Source organism: Molothrus ater, chromosome 23 (genome assembly GCF_012460135.2).
Source record: "Molothrus ater isolate BHLD 08-10-18 breed brown headed cowbird chromosome 23, BPBGC_Mater_1.1, whole genome shotgun sequence".
In the NCBI taxonomy this organism is placed as follows: Eukaryota; Metazoa; Chordata; class Aves; order Passeriformes; family Icteridae; genus Molothrus; species Molothrus ater.
In genome coordinates, this window is record NC_050500.2 from 6,725,326 (window position 1) to 6,745,387 (window position 20,062).

At 49.4% G+C, this 20,062-nt stretch overlaps 1 protein-coding gene across 2 annotated transcripts in view; it reads right to left on the reverse strand.

The window, feature by feature from the left end:
• The window catches only part of IFFO2 (intermediate filament family orphan 2), a 59,759-nt gene extending 42,984 nt beyond the window's left edge, over positions 1 to 16,775 (reverse strand). For both annotated transcript variants that reach the window (XM_036396454.2, XM_036396453.2), the window contains exon 1: positions 16,088 to 16,775. In XM_036396454.2, the coding sequence (XP_036252347.1) occupies positions 16,088 to 16,692 (605 nt within the window). In that variant the 5' untranslated portion in view covers positions 16,693 to 16,775. The remainder of the gene's footprint in view (positions 1 to 16,087) is intronic.
• Between the last annotated feature and the right edge of the window lie 3,287 nt (positions 16,776 to 20,062).

Genomic DNA, 20,062 nt, shown 5'->3' on the forward strand with positions numbered 1-20,062 from the left:
ATTTCAGGCCATAATAAGATCTAAGCTGTCGGAAAGTCCAGGCAAACTTCTGTGGCATGTTTTTCCTTTCTCTCCCCTATAAACAGCCCGTGGAAGCTGTCCTGGAGGCTGCCAAGGGAGCACAGTGCATTCTCTCAGCTGCTGCACATGACTCTGGGCAAGGCTCCTCCATCACAGCTCCCAGCATTGTCCCCCAGGCTGTGGAACAGGAAAGCTTGCCCTTGTAGGGTGAGGATTATTTTGTTTCACAACTGCCTTGTGACTTCATGGCAGGCTGGTGGATGTCGGGTCCGGCTGTCTGTCTGTCTGTCTGTCTCTGCCCCGACACGGGTAGGGTGGTTCTGGGGCAGCCCGTGTTTTAAAGGACGAGTCTGGACTCTTCAGCTTTTCGGTCTTCAGATTGTTTATTATTTCTTATCTACAAAATTTTCTGTCTGCCCAACAGAGGTCTGATCTGCAAGCAGTCACAGGCACTCTCTGACCACCCAGGGGCGGTCATGTCTTTTTATACTAATATCTACGTACATGATATTTACCTTTATTTCCCAATGCTTTTCACCCATGTTGGCAAGTGCACCTTCACCATAAACCAATCCCCAAGTGCCAACATCACCACAGGAGATGGAGGACAAGAAGAAGAAAGAAGAAGGACAAGACACGCCCTGATCCCTCCATCTTGTCTCCATAACCCCCCTGTACCAAAAACCTTAAAGTCTATTTTTCACCCTCTAAATGTGTCTCTTTACACCTTTTACTCTAAAGTGATTCTCTTGTCCTCAAACTCTTGTTACTTCTGTGGATGGATCAAAATCAAGCCACCAGACACTTCTGGCAACATTCCAGGATTTTCGAGACCCCCAAGGGTTCTCCTGGCATCTCTGGACATCGGGAACGATGTGCTGAGATCCCACAGGTGGAGGGGGAACGTGGATGTTTGGGTGGGGCTGTGGGTCTCCTGCTCTCCAGACACAGCTGGGATTCCCTGCCACTGGAATTGCTCCCACCAAGGCTCCCAGCGAGGTCTCTGGTGAGGAGGGTGAGCCAGGACAGGTCTCAGTGGGACCCTGGCAGCAAACCCTGACTGCCAGACCTGGAAAGCCACCCCAGCCAGGCTGACAGCCTTGCTGAAGGATTGCTCTCAGGGACACAGCAGCTGAACAAAAGGAAAGAAATCCCTGGGGTGGCACAAGCCTGTTGGGGAAGGTGAAACAGGAAAGCCTTATCAATATGATTGTCTGGCAAAAGATTTTGAGAATATGGAAACTATGAGTGAGATTGAAATGAAAGCAAGCTTTGAGATCCCTCAGTCACTGAACAACTGGAAAACAATGGTGTGGTTGGCTGAAGGTGATCCCCTTTTGATGGAACAACACCCTCTGCTTGCAGACAGGCCCAAGGGCCAGAGCAGACCCTGCAGCTTGGCAGAGGGGGCCCAAAGAGGAGTTTTTAGGGTTTAAAATGTAACACAGGATGGTAATGTAATGATTCTTATAGGCTGTATGTAAATGCTATAGGATTGGTGTATTGTACTAGATTGGTCAGTGAGAATCAGAATATTCAACACAGAAGAAGATTTATTGTATTGGAACAGGAACTTCACTCTCTTACCCTTTTACTCTCTTTCCCTTTTACTCTCTTTCCCTTTTGCTCTCTTACCCTTTTGCTCTCTTTCCCTTTTACTCTCTTACCTCTTTTACTCTCTTACGTCTTTTACTCTCTTTCCCTTTTACTCTCTTACCTCTTTTACTCTCTTACCTCTTTTACTCTCTTTCCCTTTTACTCTCTTACCTCTTTTACTCTCTTACCCTTTTACTCTCTTTCCCTTTTGCTCTCTTACCCGTTTACTCTCTTTCCCTTTTACTCTCTTACCTCTTTTACTCTCTTACCCGTTTACTCTCTTACCCGTTTACTCTCTTACCTCTTTTACTCTCTTTCCCTTTTACTCTCTTACCCTTTTACTCTCTCCCCCTCTCTCCTCTCAGTCCTGCTCTGAGCTGTGCCTGGCAGCTCCCAGCAGGGCCCTGCCCCCAGGCCCTTTGCAATAACCCCAAATTCCCAGCCCTGGCTGCAGAGATCTCTCATCTCTGTCCATCCCACCCCTGACACTCCTGCACAAGCCCACCAGGGCCAGCACCCCTGCCACCACCTGCAGGCACACAGCAGCCCCTGAACCCAGGGATGTTCCATCTCCTCCCACCCCAGAACTCAGACAAATCCCCCATTTTTGGGAGAAGCTGATCCATGCTGTTGTGCAGCACTGAGCTGTGCAATGAAATGTGCATGGGCTGAGCTCAGCCCTTAGAATGGAACCTGCACAAGGCTCAGAACGCTGGTGCTGAACATCCTCTCTCATAAAAGGCCTTTATTTACTTTCTGATTCCCTGAGTAAATGCTGTCTATAAATAGCCCTCCCTGCCCAGCCACGCTGCTGTTATCACCTCAGCCACTGGGAAAGGCCCTGATAAGAACAAGTGATAATAGATCAGGATCACCCTCCTGTGGAAACGAACCTGCTGGAATTCATTACTGTACCATTTTCACTCCCCTCTGCAGCTCTTCAGCCTGAAGCAGCAAAAATAATGGAGTGCCCATGCCCTCCTCACCTCGTTTGGGTTTATCTCCCTCTTCCACCACATCCTTTAAGAACCAGCCTCAAAACAGAGCCAAACTCAAAACTGAGAGCTCGGCTCACCCTAATCTCTGTCCCAGCCCTAAATACTTTTACTGAACCCACTAAAGAACAAAGAAAACAATGAGATAAAGCTTATCTGCTCCCAGGAGTCAGGAACACAGGTGGAACACACACCTAGGGCACAGCAAAGCCTCCCAACACTGCCCTGCACATGCATTATCTCTGTGTGAAGAGCTTTATGACCTTTGTAAAAGTAAATATATTTAAGTGCAGCTTTTATGTGCAGTGTGGAGGTTCTGACCTCAAAAGAAATAAACTTTTCTTCAAGGGCTCCGCTGCCACTGGAGGGAATGCACAGCACTCCTACAGTGCTCCTATGGATCCATTATCTACATTTCCAGAGTTTTATTGCCTTTGAAAATGTAAATATATTGAAGGGTAGCTTTCATGTGCAGTGTCAGGGTTGTAAGAACATGAGGATTAACCAAGGGAAGAAATAAAAAGCTCTTCAAGGGCTCCGAAGACACTTGAGGAACACACAACACTCCCAAGAGTGCTCCTATGGATCCATTCCCTTATCTGCATTTGAAGAGCTTGATTACCTTTGAAAATGTAAACATATTTTCTGTGCAGTGCCAAGATTGTAACAACACAAATGTTAACAGAGGGTAAGAAATAAACTGATCTTCAAGGGCTCCCATGGCCTTGAGGAACACCCAGCACCCCTGCAGAGCTCCTACAGATCCATCCCCACATCTGCATGGCAAGAGCTGCACTTAAAGAGTTTAAAATCTGCATTTAAAGAGTTTAAAATCTGCGTTTAAAGAGTTTTACTGCCTTCACAAAGGTAAAGCTCTTTCATGTGCTGTGCCACAAGTGTAACAACACACATGTTAACAGAAGGTAAGAGACAAACTGTTCCTCAGGGGCTGCAGTGGCACCTGAACACCCACCCCAGGACCAGAACGTGGCCCTGCTCAGGCTGCCCTCGTCACCTCTGGAGCTCAGGGCTTCCAGTTCATCATGGGGACTACAGAATTACCATCAACCACAGCACCCTGCCATTGAGAGGGAAGCAAATGAATAAAGGTGACAGCATGGGTATAAAATTCAAGATGAGGCATTTTTAAATATTTACATAAAGGCAGAACGGTCTTCAATTCACACAAACAAACCAGGTGCTTTTGCTGCCTCAGTTGCACAGATTTCCCAGAACTGGAGTTGTTTAGTACTTGAATTTTTAGCAGTGAGGGACATAAAGAGCCAGGGCAGGGGCAGCCCTGGGGTATTTGTAGAGGGGAAGGGATGGGCAGCAGCAGAGTTCCAGTGCACACTTGGTTTGCATGGAAAACCAGACTGGTTTGGGTTGCAAAGGCTTAAAGCTGATCCAGTGTCACCTGTGCCATGGCAGGAACACCTTCCCCTGTCCAGGGTGTTCCAGCCTGGCCTTGGGCACTGCCAGGGATCCAGGGGCAGCCCCAGCTGCTCTGGGCACCCTCACAGGGAAGGATCCTCCCCACAATCCCATCTAAACTGTCCCTCTTTGTTTAAAACCATTTCCTGTCCTGCCCCTCCATCCTTTGTAAACAATCCCCCTCCACACTTCCTGCAGCTCCTTCAGGCACTGAAAGGCCACAATTAGGTCATTCCAGAGCTTCTCCAGGATGAACAATCCCAACTCTCCCAGCCTTTCCCACTGTACCAGGCCAGGGAACAGGGCTGCAGTGACTGAGGCAGTGACCTCATTCCCCTGCCCCACAATTACAGGAGGATGGAGCTGAGTCATGGAGCCAACCCCCCCAAACCACAGCTCCCCCAGGAATCAATCCCTGCCCACAGGCCTGCAGCTGAATCTCACTGGGAATTTTACAGGAGAAAGAGCAAACTGGAATGAATGCTCCACTGAAGGCTGGGAAAGGGAAAAGGCTCTGCCTTTGGAAACAGGGGTAAGTTCTTTATTAGGGCTGAAACAATCCCAGAGCAGCTCAGTGCTGCTCCACACGAGGCTCCCACCCTCCCCTCCATTAAATAAGAAGTGGAAAAACAGTGAATTCCTTCTTCCAGCCACCAAAGGGGAACAGGGAAGAGCCTGCCTGCATTGCACATCCACTGAGAGAGGGATGGATCCACTGGCCCCAAGGGGACCCCACAGGGAAACCCCACAGGGAAACCCCACAGGGACAGTGTTGTTAGCTGTAAGAGGTTCACAAGAAGGATGTTGCTCCTAATTAAGCAATAATGTAAAAAGTAGTGATTAAAGACCAGTTAAGTCCACTTTTATCACAGCTATCTATAAAAGAATGTGTGGTTTCTAATAAACTCAACATTTTTACTTTCTGAGACTTTATAAATCACTTTATTGACCCATCCTCGATGCAATAGCAGCAGGAGGGGAGGGAGGAAGGAGAAGGGGTTCATTTGCAGATTCCCCTGTGCTCCCCCAGGGGAGGCAGCATGAGGGACAGCATTCCCAGGGTGACTTTGTCCCTGCACAGGGAAAGGGAAAGGGAAAGCTGCTCTCCTGCTGCCAGCCAGCAGCTCTGTGCCAGGGGGGAATACAGATTAGCAGGAAAACGTATTTTCCAGAGCATTAAGGAATTTTTTTAACTGCTCTGCTCTCCACATTTCTCCCTTTCTTGAAAGAAAATAATAAAAAAGAGAGGGGAAAATTTAAAAAATAAAAAAAAAATTAAAAATAAAAAAATTAAAATAAATTAATTAATTAATTAAAATTGCAGAAAGAGCCAAACGTGAGGTGATTTTGGCATAGACATTTGGGGGAAACATTTGATAAAAGAGTTGGGAAAATATTCCAGACTGCCCAATGCTTCAGCATATGGAAGAGAGGGAAATAAAGATTTCTCTTCTGCCTGCGAGAGGGGGGATTTCCTGTAGCAGTTTTAATGACAGCAGCTGTTTGAAATATTAAATATTGATATTAAAATATCCCCATTGCAATTCAATATTAATGCACCCCCTGCCAATTGATGGAATTCAGTAAATTTACAGCAGTGCCTGGTTTTCTCTTTAACCAGATGTGACTCGTCAGGGTCAGATTCTGTGACTGATCTGACAATTTCAATTCTGTGCTCTGTGTCAGAGGGAGCTGCATTTATAAAAAAGAAATTAAAATGGCATAGTTGCATTTTCTCCCTTCAGAGACAAATTTTACCTGTAAGAATGCACAGGCAGAGACTGTTGCAGTGGAATCCCAGATTTGGAATCAGTCCTGAGGCAGGATCCCTTTGATCCTGGGTCCCAGCCTGAGTCACTGCACTGAAGGGAAGGGGGATGCTGTAAATCATCACTTCCTGCAGCATTCCCTGCCTCAATGAGCCACTGCAAATGACCAACTTCCCTTGCCCACATGAAGAGGAGCAAGTTAATTCCTCCTCTTTTCAGTCCAGGATCTTGGGGCTGTCAGGTTTTCCAGCACTGTTCCAGGTCTGCTGTCTGTGCACACACAGCAAACAAAGCCAGCACCCCTGAGTGCCCAAAGCACCAAACACAGAGCTCTGGATGAAGCTCACCTGCTCCCAAACCCTGAAGAGTGGGAAATTTTAAGTGCTTTGTCCACAGAACCAAGAGATTTGGGAAGTTACATGGAACTGAGGTGCAGGCTGCAACACCAAGCCTTGTTTTTGACTGGATTTCAGTGCAAATTCAGAACAAATCCCCTGAAATGAGCAGCACATTGAAGATTAAACCCAAGACTCTGATCACACACAGGGCAATTCCACCTCAAAGCAAGGAATGGTGCTGCTTCCAGGCAGGAAAAGCCAAAAAAGGGACCCCTGAACCTGTCCCCAGCGAGAAGGAGCAGCCCAGGCCCAAAGAGCTGACGTGACCTGGTGAGTGCCACAAAGTCCCCTTGGCAAGGGCTCCAAATGAGCCAGGTTTGGGGGAAGTGGGACACAGGGAGCCAGAAGAGTCACATGGAGCAGTGCTGGATGCAGGGACAAAGGGCTGCAGGGACTCTGTGCCGGGATTTCAGCGCTGGCCTGGCTCCCTAACGAGCTGGGCACTTCGTTAGCGGGCACAGAGCTCCATTCTCTGCCAGCCCTCCCCTCCTGCAGCACCAGAGCCACAGCTGATGTCACTGATGTCACTGCTGCCAGGGAGCAGCAGCACCCACAGGAGCAGGGCCACAGGAGGGGCTCCCAGGCCTTCCAAACCACGGCTCAGAATTCCATTTGGAACGTTTCTAATTTTTCAAAATACCACAGCACCTTGGTAATTCAGTAATGGTAAAAATGTGTGCGTGCCCCAGCTGCCACAGCACTGCAGAATGTCAGGGAACCTTTCCCAAGCTTCCTTAAAATTAAAAAATTTTTAACATTTTTAATTTTTCAAAGTACCACAGCACCTTGGTAATGCAGTGGTGGTAAAAATGTGTGTGTGCCCCAGCTGCCACTGCACTGCAGAATGTCAGGGAACCTTTCCCAAGCTTCCTTAAAATTAAAAAATTTTTAACATTTTTAATTTTTCAAAATACCACAGCACCATGGTAATGCAGTGGTGGTAAAAATGTGTGCATGCCCCAGCTGCCACTGCACTGCAGAATGTCAGGGAACCTTTCCCAAGTTTCCTGAAAATTAAAAAATTTTAACATTTTTAATTTTCCAAACACAGCACCACGGTAATTCAGTAATGGTAAAAATGTGTGCGTGCCCCAGCTGCCACTGCACTGCAGGCAACCTTTCCCAAGTTTCCTGAAAATTAAAAAAATTTTAACATTTTTAATTTTTCAAAATACCACAGCACCTTGGTAATGCAGTGGTGGTAAAAATGTGTGCGTGCCCCAGCTGCCACAGCACTGCAGGGAACCTTTCCCAAGCTTCCTGAAAATTAAAAAATTTTTAACATTTTTAATTTTCCAAACACAGCATCTTGGTAATTCAGTGGTGGTAAAAATGTATGTGTGCCCCAGCTGCCACTGCACTGCAGAATGGCAGGGAACCTTTCCCAAGTTTCCTGAAAATTAAAAAATTTTTAACATTTTTAATTTTCCAAACACAGCACCTTGGTAATTCAGTGGTGGTAAAAATGTGTGTGTGCCCCAGCTGCCACAGAATGTCAGGGAACCTTTCCCAAGTTTCCTGAAAATTAAAAAATTTTTAACATTTTTAATTTTCCAAACACAGCATCTTGGTAATTCAGTGGTGGTAAAAATGTGTGTGTGCCCCAGCTGCCACTGCACTGCAGGGAACCTTTCCCAAGCTTCCTTAAAATTAAAAAATTTTTAACATTTTTAATTTTCCAAACACAGCACCTTGGTAATTCAGTGGTGGTAAAAATGTGTGTGTGCCCCAGCTGCCACAGAATGTCAGGGAACCTTTCCCAAGCTTCCTGAAGTCAGGTAAATCACCTGGGAAAATCCAGGTTTGATTTGAAGCAGGATGATCTGATAATCAGGATAATCTCATGATCTGATAATCTACGATCCAGGACCATGAGAGTCCCTGGACAAGGTGACACCAGGGCTTAGGAAACACCAGACAAGTTTTTGATTTCTTTGGCATCAAAACCAGATCCCCCTCACGATCCCTTCAGCATCAGCAGGCAGCCAAAACATCCCCAGGTGCCACATCCACACCATTTTTGAACATTCCCATGGATGGTGACTCCACCACTCCCTGGGCAGCCTCTGCCAGGGCTTTGGGAGCTTTTCCATGAGGAAATTTCCCCTCTACCCAATCCAAACCTCTGCTGGTGCCACACAAGGCTGATTCCTGTCACTGCTCCCTGGGAGAAGAGCCTGACCCAAATTCAGGCATTTTTGACAATGCATTTGAAATTCAAGAAGCTCTCAGTGTGCTCAGGCTATTGCCCTACTACAATAATATTTTTGTCCCTTATTCCAAATTTATCATGAAGTGGAGGCAAATTGCTTCCATTCAGATGTGAGAGGGGGAGGTTCAAGGTTAGAAATGTGGGAAAAACAAACTCAGCTGTGGCTGCCCTGGATCCCTGGCAGTGCCCAAGGCCAGGCTGGACAGGGCTGGGACAGAGGGAGGTGGCCCTGCCATGGCAGAGGGTTTGGAATGGGATCTTTAAGGGCTCTTCCAACCCAAGCCACCCTGTGATTCCAGAATTTCCCCATTTCCCAAGCCATATTTCCCTGTTTCCCCACCCAGCCTCATGCCATTTCTTATCATTTATTGCCTTTCATTATCACTTCTCACTAATCCCTCCAGCAGCAGTTCTTGGAGCAAGGTAATTTTTAATAGGAAGAGGTCACAAGGCTATGCAGGAGTTTCAGCCTCTCTGAACGGTGCACACACAGATACTGTGAAGCTTTTAAACTTCAAAAAAACTGGAAGAAATCTCTTCCTTTCTCATACAACCACACACAAAAAAAAGAGCTGGTTTTAAAAGAGTTGGTTTTAAAAGAGCTGGTTTTAAAGGAGCTGGTTTTAAAGGAGCTGGTTTTAAAGGAGCTGGTTTTAAAGGAGCTGGTTTTAAACACCAAGAGGGAGATTTAGAATCAGAATATCCCAAGCTGGAAGGGACCCACAGGGCCCCTGCAGGACCAAAAAACAACATCCTGTGAGTATTTCTAGCACAGAAAAAAAAGTAAATTTAGTCAGAGAAAAGCAGATGCAGGAAACCAAGCTGAGAGCTGGCAGAGCAGCACCACAAAGGCTGAGCCACAAAAAAGCAGCTGCTGAGCAGAGGAGGCTGCAGAGCCCTCCCTGGCCCCAGGTCCAGCACTCCAGAGGCATCTCTGCTCCAAAGCCCCAGGAGAGGAGCTGGAATGCACTGGTTATCACTGGTTCCTGTGTTTGCCTCCACCTCAGCCCACCCTGCAGCAGCAGCTGGGGAGATTCTTTGGGTTTAAGATCGGAGCTGTGTGAGGGGTTTGCTCCCAGAGCGACTCAGAGCTGAGCTGTGCTCTGAAAATCTGGGGTTTTATTGCCTTCAGAAAGCCCAGAGTGAGTCACAGGAGGAATCAAAAGGTAAATTCTAAATACACACACACAGTCCTGTGGTTCTCCTGCAGCAGGGGAAGCTTCAAGGAGAAGTTTTTTCCTTTAAAACTCCAACCACAACACGAGGGGGGGGATTTTTCTCCTCACTGAGTTCATCTACAAACTCATTATGTTAATTCTAATTGAAAGACAAAGTTCAGAATAACAGCAGCTCCTTCAAGTCAGTCATAACACACTCAGCCCTCCCATTACAAACCAGTTGAAGGCACACACACAGATTTCTTTGTCTGTTACATTTTCCAAGCACAGCCCCAACCCCAGCATGGAGCACTGCTAGGAATCAGGATCAAAGAGAAACATCCTCCCCTCCCCACAAACCTTCTCCTGCATCCCTACAACCCAGAAGTCCCAGTTTCCAGCTGGAAAAAAATAAATAAACCTGAGCTTTGTGAGGGATGCCATGTGTACCCTAAATGTGTGTCTGTGCAGCAGCATTTTAGAAGAAAAGATGGAATTATTTAAGGAAATATTACTCTTATGGGGCTTCGCTTGCACAGCTCCAAGCAGAGCCACTTTCCACCCAGCAATTACAACTGGATATTTGTGCCACACAGCCAAGGGGGTTTTTCACATCAGGCAATTTTATCCCTTCTCCACGAGGAAAACTGATGTTCTCCCAGGCCAGGGAAAAAGGGGCTTTTCAAGCCTGGGTCTCAGGTTTCAGCAGAGCCAGCATTTAATATCAAACTTCACATCTTGTAAGAGGCAGCCAAAAATCCCCCAGACCAGGGATTTTCCACTACTCTGGAAGCGGTGGAAAATCGGGAATTTCTGTGAAAAGCCACATTGAAAAATAATTATCCCTCTAAAACAGAGAAAGAAAAGCAGGAATAGCAGAATTAAAGAGGTGGCTTTCCACAGAGATTGTTCCTGCCAGCCCTGTGACCAATCGAGGCAGGGACAGGTCTGCCACGCTGGTTACATTCCTCCAGGGGGATGAAAAAATGATTTGGTTTTGATTGGGTCTATGCAGAACATTTGCATCTTGTTACTGCTGATATTTTAGCCTTAAAAGTTCTCAGACATTCCTCCAGGGCTTATCTTAAGCACATTTTTATTAAGTTCCCTTCTCTAAAAAAAAAAACCAAGCTCCAGTGAGTTTTGACGCGCGCTGCCTTTGACAATGATAATCTTTGTCCTTCCCAGCTGCAGCAAATTTAAGATAATCTCTTTTCCAAGTGGACTTTATTAATCTTGCCAGTGAAATACCATCCTGAGGTAAAACAATTCTTTCCAGTTCAACTCTTAGTAGCAGCTAAGGCCGTGCTGGAAAAGACAACCAACATCTGGCAGCCTCAATATCTGCAGCAATGAAGAGTAATGGTGGAACCATAAATACACAAATGTGTGCTGGGGCTGGGCTGGGGACAGCCACCGAGGGAGGGAGCGCTGCAGCCAGCTGGGCTGGCACACACGGGGACACTGCCACTGCCACTGGGGCACTGCCACACCTGCACTGCCACTGTGACACCTGCACTGCCACTGGGGCACTGCCACACCTGCACTGCCACTGGGGCACTGGCACACCTGCACTGTCACTGTGACACCTGCACTGCCACTGCGGCACTGCCACTGTCACACCTGCACTGCCACTGGGGCACTGCCACACCTGCACTGCCACTGTCACACCTGCACTGCCACACCTGCACTGTCACTGGAGCACTGCCACTGTCACAGGGGCACTGCCACACGTGCATTGTCACTGTCACAGGGGCACTGCCACTTTCACAGCAGTACTGTCACTGTCACAGGGGCACTGCCACTTTCACAGCAGTACTGTCACTGTCACACCTGCACTGTCACTGTCACAGGGGCACTGCCACTGCCACACCTGCACTGTCACAGGGGCATTGCCACTGTCACAGGGTCACAGCTGCTGTCACACCTGCACTGCCACTATCACCATGACACCTGCACTGCTGCTGTCACCATCACAGCAGCATCATCACTGTCACACCCGTACTGCCACTGTCACCATCACAGCAGCACCGTCACTGTCACACCCAAACTGCCACTGTCACCATCACAGCAGCACCATCACTGTCACAGCACCACCACTGTCACTGTCACACCTGCACTGCTGCTGTCACCATCACAGCAGCACCGTCACTGTCACACCCGTACTGCCACTGTCACCATCACAGCAGCACCATCACTGTCACACCCAAATTGCCACTGTCACCATCACAGCAGTACTGTCACCATCACAGCACCACCACTGTCACTGTCACACCTGCACTGCCACTGTCACCATCACAGCAGCACCGTCACTGTCACAGCACACAGGCACCGTCACACGTGCACTGTCCCTGTCACAGCAGCACCACCCCTGTCCCTGTTGCTGTCCCCGCGATCCCCGGGACGGGGACACGTCCGGGCCATCACCGCCACACCTTGCACGTGCCACGGCAGAGCCCCTCGGTCAGTAATTAACAAGAATTAACTAATTGGGGGGAGAATCCCGCCCGTTCTCCGCAGGGCCCTCCCTGCGGTGCCACTGGGGCTGTTGAGGGTCCCGAGTGTCCCAAAATGGGGACAAAGATCCCCAGAGGAGCCGGGCCAGGGCCGGGCTCAGCCCCAGCTGCTCTCCCAAGGCAGATAAAGATAAAAGCAGATTCTTCTCCTCAATAACCAGAGGGACCAAGCCCAAATCCAGGGATACCAGCCTGGATGCCAGCCCTGCTCCTGGAGGAAGCGCTCTGCACCTCCGAGCACCTGCAGCACCACAGCTGATTATTATCAGTATTATTGTCATTATTATTATCATTATTATTGTCATTATTATTATCATTTTTATTATCATTTTTATTAGTAGTATTCTGTCTAAAAAAAAAAATCACCTTAGTGTTTTAAATTTAAAAATGTGACCCCGCTCTGTTTTCAATTACCTGTCCCTGAAAGTGTTTTTTATTGAGCTGCTTTGACTGCAAAAGTGCAATTTTGCAGAAACACAATTTTGCTTTTTTCTGCTAAAAGGGTAACAAGAGGTAAAAATTACGAAAGATCTGACAGATAAACAATAAATTATCTGACGAGGAGTAAGATCTATGTCCAAAAGCTCTTCTAAATGCAAGCATAGCTGGAAAAAAATAAAGAAAATTAATTTAACTTCATTTTCCCTCTACAACTTCTCCAGTTGTTGACTCCCTCACTAAAGTCATAATCTTGTGTAAAATCATGATCATTGCTAAAAAAAATATGAGATTAAGGCAGCACAATAAGTAGAAAATGTGCAAATTTATACATCATTTGAGTAAAATACCATCACCTGGAGGAAAAAGTAAAAGCAGTTTTGGACTGAAATATCTGCTGGGTTCTTCATTTTGCTCCAGACACAAACAAAAGCCAGGGTAAAATATGATAAATAAAATAAAATATCAGTGTGCTCGACTGACTATGCCCTCTCAGAGCTCCAGTTTGTTGTGTTACAACGTCCAAGGAAAATTATTTGAGGGAACAGAACAAAGAAATTAAGCAAATTTCCCCCAAATGAAGCCATTGCTAATCCCAGAAACTGCACAGGCAGAATTCCATTGGCAAGAACATCCTGGATCATCTCCCACCGTTGTTTTACAGCAGCAAGGCTGCTTGTCCTTTAAAAGAAAGGAAACAAAAGGGATTATTTCCCCTCTGGATTGCAGCCCTGCCTTGCCCAGTTCCCAGCTGGGACATCAACAGCACCAGAGACATCCCAGGTGAGCCCTGCACACCCAGCACTGCCCTGCTGTCCCACCCATGCCCTGCCTGGCTTTTCCTCACAGCCAAATACTGCAAACCACAAAAACATTTGGCAGCCACAACCTCCTGGGCCAAGTGGCCACCCTGGAAAGGGGGAAAAGGCTCCCTTGCCCCAGGAGATAAATGGAATTATCACTTAAAGGTCTTTGGCTATGGGCTGGCGGCTCCTGGGTGAGGTCACAAGGCCTGGCTGCTGCACAAAGGCTCTGCTGGCTCTCAGACTGAGCAATGGAAAGTTCTTTTCCTTTTCTTTCCATTTCCTTTTCCTTCCTTCTTTCCCTGCTCACACACCTGGGCTGGGAGCCCGTGGTGGTGCCCAGCTCTCCACAAGAGCCCCACCAGGAGAGAGGCACAAGGCTCCTCCTGTTCCACGTGGAGCTCAGCTCCCTAAATAAACCCAGAGCACCCAGGGGATCCCAGCAGGGTGAGGGAACCCCAAAGAGGGCACTTAGTGCAGGCACACACACACAGAGGTGCCAGGGCAGGCCAGCCCTGCAGGGTGGCTGGCAAAGCCTGCAGCACCCAGAGCCCAGGGCATGGAGCTCAGCTGCTCCACCCGAGTGCCAGGAGGAACTCACACAGCTCAGCCCTGCTCCCCGAGCTCGCCCAAGGCAGATCAAGGCCCAGAGGAAAAAGCCAAATCCCCAAAAGCAAGGGTGTGCTGTCCATGTGGGACTGAAGGTCACAGAGCAGCGACCAACTCCAGTTCCAGAGAAATGAGCATCCATCAAACCCACACTGCAGACACAGCACCACCAACGTGGGATGAAACGTGTTGATACCTGTTAATTACCTTTATTTTCCCCACGAGGAAAACACCTTTCAAGGGCAAGAAAAAGACCTGAGGTTCCCCTTTGCTCTGCTGAATTTATCTGTTTTATGCAACCCCTGAGTGAAGAAGAACACAGACTAGGGGGAAAATGTGCCTTACACAAGTGAGTAAAAGCAGAAAAATCAACTTTGTATCAGCAGAAAGGCCGAACCCGAAGGCCCACAAGTCTCCTCTTCCTCCAGAAGCAGGAATAAATCAAATATCCATGGAAAAAGGAGAAGCAGCCCCAAGTTTTGGTGACACAACCCACACCCCACATGCTGTGGGATCCCCTTTCCCCACCCAGCCCCACTTTTTGTGCTCCCTGCTCCTCCCATTCCTTGAGACCGGCCACAGAAACCAAATCCAGCCCGAGCCGCCACGACTGTGGGCTGGAAAACAGAGAGCAGCTCCTTTTCTCCAGCCACAGCAGGGACAGAGCACCCGAGGCGCCTCCAGGGACAGGCACCGGCCCAGGACCGGGGCACAGAGCCCGGCTGGGGCGCCAAACCCGCCCAGGAAATGTCATCATCTCCCTGTCCAAACCCACATCAGCCTTGAAATATTTTATATTGGTCTGATCTGAAAAACCAAGCTGGAGCATTGCAGATCGAATAAAAAAGGGACAAAGGAAAGATTAGTAAGTACAGAGCAGCTTCTACATTAAGACTGAATGGGATTCCTCAGTCTAGAAATCAAATGGGAGATAGATGTGAGAGGTTTGCAACAGCGTGAACGGCCTGGGAAACGGGGACGGGGAAAAATTTGTTTGGATTTGTCACAAAAAAGGAACTAGAGGGCCTGAAAATGTTGTTAGACAGAAACTACATCTATGTGTAAGGGCCACATAGAAAAAGGGTCTGGGGGAAGCCAATGGAGCAGCAGCATATGGGACAGAGGTGTGCAAGAAATCCATTGCATTGGAGAGAGTCTGATGGAGACCTCACCTCCAGCTGATTCCAGGCTGTTACAAAAGCTGCCCTGAGTGTGCAGGGAGCTCACTGCAGTCTGCAAAGCCGGGCAGGAGGGACCCGGCCCCGCTCCGCAGGCCACGGAGCCGGGAAATGCGGGAAATGAGGACGGATCCGGGGGGTTCTGCAGGGAAAACCCCGGCCCCGTGAGCAGGAAATGCATTTTGAGGCTAAACCCGCCCAAACTGCAGCCGGGAGAGCGAACGGCAGCCTCGAAGGGCAGCAGCTCCTCAGACAATGCAGGAATCTCCTGCAGAAGCCCAAGTACATTTTTTTCCCCTCTGGCCTCCATCTCTGCCACAGCAAACAGCGATCCAAGGGAACGCCATCCATCACCATTCCAACCCAATCCACAGGCCAGGGGACACCTCCAGACCCGCCGGCCTTACAAAGGCTTTTGTTTTGGATAATTCCGAGCAACATCTCGGAGTGCAAACCTTGCCCTGCAGTATTTGCAACCCAAATATTGCAGCGCTGAGCTAATTTCAGGGAGCTGGCACACACCAGCGACTACTGGAGTAATCAGACCAAAAAAAAAAAAACAAAAATGAAGGCGAGCTAAATTTAGGAGTAACTATGCGATGCAATATTAATAACGGATTATTTCCCTTCTAAACAAAAAAAAAAAATATACGTATATATGTGTGGGTATATATATATATGTATATATATTTTTTTAAGTTAAGCTGACAATGCTCCTTGCAAGATCCAGGCTCTCCATCCCCCCAGGGATGGATCCCGCAGTTTTCTGGGTATCAAAGGAGGTTCAACCCCCACCCCCCCCCTCGGAAAAAACCCCCAGGACCCCGGGGCGCATCCCCGGCCCGCAGCGAGCCCCGGGCAGGAGGAGCCGGTGCCCGCGCTGTCCCCGGGCGCTCCCGGGGAGGGCTGGCCCCGTTTCCCCGCAGTGCAGCGCGGACCGCCCGCATCCCCCATCACTCACTTCCTCTTGTACTCGTCGCGCTCCCGCTTGACTTTGGCCAGCACGTTGTAGAGGGCGCGGATCTCGGGGGTGATGGTGTCGATCTGCACCCCGACGCCGTCCGGGTGCACCCAGGACACGCCGGGGCCCTGCACGGTCTCCAGGCCGCCGCCGCCGGTGCGCCGCACCTGGGTGTAGCTCCAGATGGTGCCGGGCAGGCGCCCGTAGTGCGGCGGCGACGGCAGCGGCCCGTGCCCGGGGCCCGGCGGCGGCACCAGCGGCGGGGTCCCGCCGTCCGTCTGCACCGCCTGGTCCCGGGAGAAGGTCTTGTAGCGCAGCCGGCGGTCGCGCTCGCTCTGCTGGGCCGCCAGCTGCTTCTCCAGCAGCCGGTTCCGCCGCTCCAGCTCGTGCACCTTGGCCAGGAAGCAGCGGAACCGCACGTTCAGCCCCTTGAGCAGGTGGATGTTGGAGCCCAGGTCGTTCCGCAGCGCCGCCGTCACCGGCGGGCCCCCTCCGGCCGCCGCGGGGCCGCCGCCGCCGGGGCCCAGCGGGCAGGAGGAGGCGGCGGCAGCGGCGGCGGTGGGAGAGAAGGCGCGGGCCATCTCCCCGAAGAGCAGCGAGTTCATGGCGGAGGGGCGGTGGCGGAGGGGTCGGCGGTGGCGGAGGGGTCGGCGGTGATGGACGGGGCCGGCGGTGATGGACGGGGCCGGCGGTGATGGACGGGGCCGGCGGTGCGGAGCAGCCACGCCGGTGCCGCCGCTGTCTCTGCGGCCGCCGCCGCGCTCCGGGGGCTCTGAGGGCTCTGGGCGGGAGCGCGGGGCGGGACCGGCCCCGCCTCCACCCCGCGCGCCGGGGCCGAGGCACCGCCTACGCCCCAAACCGCGCCCCTTATTTCCATATACACCCCGTCATTTACATAACCACGCCCCATATTTCCATACGCAGCACCGCATTTCCATAACCACGCCCCATTGTCGGATCCCTGTGTCGGTCCATAGCCACGCCCTCATCTCCATAACAATGCGGCTCATTTGCATGGCCCCGCCCCGCTGTGCCGCAGCCGCTCCCTGCACGTGTCCGCGGGTTCGGTGAATTTTGGGGATCCCGCGGGGTCCCCGCATTGATGGGCAACGGTCCCGTGCAGGAGCCCCGGGCCCGGCCCGGCCTCCCGGGACACCGCGGGGCCGGGGATCCCCGGCTGAGCCCCGCGGAGCCGGGCGGGAGCGCCGGGAGTGCTCCCCCGGAGAATGAATGATCCCCCCGCAGAGGAGACGGCGTGCGGGGCCAGCGCCGCTCCTCCGGGGATGCAGGGGATGGAGGGAACCGCGGGAGGAGCTGCCCGGGGGCGGGGGTGACCGGACGGGGGGAACGGGTAAAAATGGAAGGGGGGAAATTTGGGGTATCGGGCAGCAACATGATTGTGGATATCGGGCAGCAATATAATCGTGGATATCAGGCACAATACAATTGTGGGTATGGGGCAGCCCGTGAGGGTGGCAGAGCTGGCACAGGGGGCACACGGGAGCTGTGGCTGCCCCAGACGTGGCAGCGCTCGGGGCGGGCTGGGTGAGGCCTGGAGCAGCCGCGAGGGTGGAACTGGAATTGTCCCCGTGCTGGCAGGGCTGGGAGCACAAGATCGTTCAGGTCCATTCCAATCCCTCAGCGCGCTGTGATCCCACGATTAGCTCAGATCAGGCCAAATTATAAACCTTGGGTTTTGTTATCTCACAGCAGAGCCCTGCCTAAGTGCTAAATAACGCTGATATTATAATAATTAAGTTATTAAATAAACATTTCCCAACTGTTGCTCCCAGACCTCTGGGCAATCAAAGGATATTGTTTAATTGAATGATGTGATCATTGCTCTGCTGGCAATGATGCAAGGGAAACACGGGGACAGCTCTGTCAGGATGGTGAAAAGCTGCAGGAACACTGCTCACCCAAATGTCATTGCTGAAATAAAACCATGGGACTTGCTGGTTGTATTTATATTTATATTTTTATATCCTCAGATTTGTATATTTATATATATGTATTTATATTTAGCTTATATGATTATTTTCATTTATACATTTATATATATATAAATATACAAATATAAATACATAAATATATAAATATATTTAATTTTGTAGTTATATTGATATTTCTATATTTTTATATATCATATATACTTATATTTATAATTTTTATATTTTTATAATTTTAATTTTTGCATTGATATTTCTATATTTTTATATATCTTACATATATTTAGATTTATATTTTACATTTTATATTTTTATGTCTTTATATGTTTATAACTTTATTTTGTATTTGTTTCTATATTTTGATATTTCATATATATTTAGATTTATATTTTCTATTTATATTTTAATATGTAAATGTTTGAGTTTATTTTTGAATATTTATATTTATATTTATATTTATATTTATATTTATATTTATATTTATATTTATTTAGCCCCACTTGCTGAAACTCCAGCAGCACCTCCAGCCACGCTCAGCACCGAAACCAGGGCTCTTCAAAGGGCTCTGTTATTTAATGTGTCACTAACCTGTGTTTTGCCAGCACCTCCTGGGAAAAAAAAAATAAAATAATGTGCTGGGTGGAGGTGCTTCATAAGAGGGTGACTCAAAGCAGCACCTGAAGGATTTGTCTGTGCCCAGCAGAAACCCTGGGCTGGCTTTGGGGGTTCCAGGAGCTCTGGGTGTTCCCAAGCAGGGCCAGGATTCCATCCCAAACCCCTTTTCCTGCCCAGGAATGTTCTCCTGCTCTGGGCCGCCCTGCAGAGCCACAGAAACACCCAGAAAAGGCAAAAATTGGCTCAAACTGCCCGGAATGGGGGCAGAGTTTGGGGCAGCACTTGCCAGGGTGGGTTCATCCAGATTTGGGAATTTCCAAGGCTTGGAACCACCTGGGGATGGGATGGGATGGGATGGGATGGGATGGGATGGGATGGGTCTCAAGGTCCCTTCCAACCCAAACCCTGCAGGATTTTTTGGATTTCCCTGGGTTTGGCACCTCGCTGGTGCTGCTGGAAGGAGCCGGGGGATTGCAGAGCCCCATGGTCAGCAGCTGGGAAAATCCAGCTCAGTTTTGGTTTCATTCTTTTATCATTTTTCCCCTTCCCTTTAATTTTCTATCATTTTTTATCATTCTTTGTTATCATTTTTCCCTTGAGGAAGCAGGAAAGCACCCGAGGGAGGATAAACCAGGCAAGGAAGGGTTTGGCTCCTGCCTCGTGATCTTGCAGCTCCCTGGATCCACCAGCACCCATCCCAAGGTCATTAAATCTAATTAGTCCTTTACCTAATGAGCTCCAGCCCCTCCCTGGGATGGCCAGGGTCCCCCTGTGCTGTGGCCTCACTGAATCCCCCTGAATTAATGAGAGACATTAATTAACCCTGGCAGGGGGAGATGGGAATGGCCGCCCAGGCCCTGTGGCACAGCTGGGGATGTTCCTGCAGGGGATTCCTGCAGGGGATTCCTGGTTCCTGCCAGGAGAGGGGAGAAATAAGGGAGCCCTGATGAGCCCTTTCCTATTGGGACAGGCAGGAAAAGGGCTCTGGAAAGGGAAATGGGGCTGGTTCTGAGGGCACGGACTCCATGGCCACCCTGACAATGCCAACCATAATAACAACACACTTTCTTTGTTTGTTTGATTGATTGATTGATGGGTTTGCTTCCAGCTGCTTCACCCAAACTCGGGGTGCAACAGAGATTGGGGTATCCAGGCCCTTGGATTTGGTTTTGCACTCTTTTTTTTTGGTTTTGCACTCATTTTCTTTTCCCTTTGGCAGCACCCTGCGCTCCCCAGCCTTGGTGACTGTTTTCAGGGCTGCTCTCTAAAAATGGCTCTGATTTTTAATGTGAATGTTCCTGAGGTTGGCTGCATCCTTTGAGGCTCTGTTAGTCTGGCAGTCATGGAAAGTTATTTTTTCCTTGGTAAAGTCACCATTTTCCAGTCAAACTGAGTGTTCTGGGATGACTTT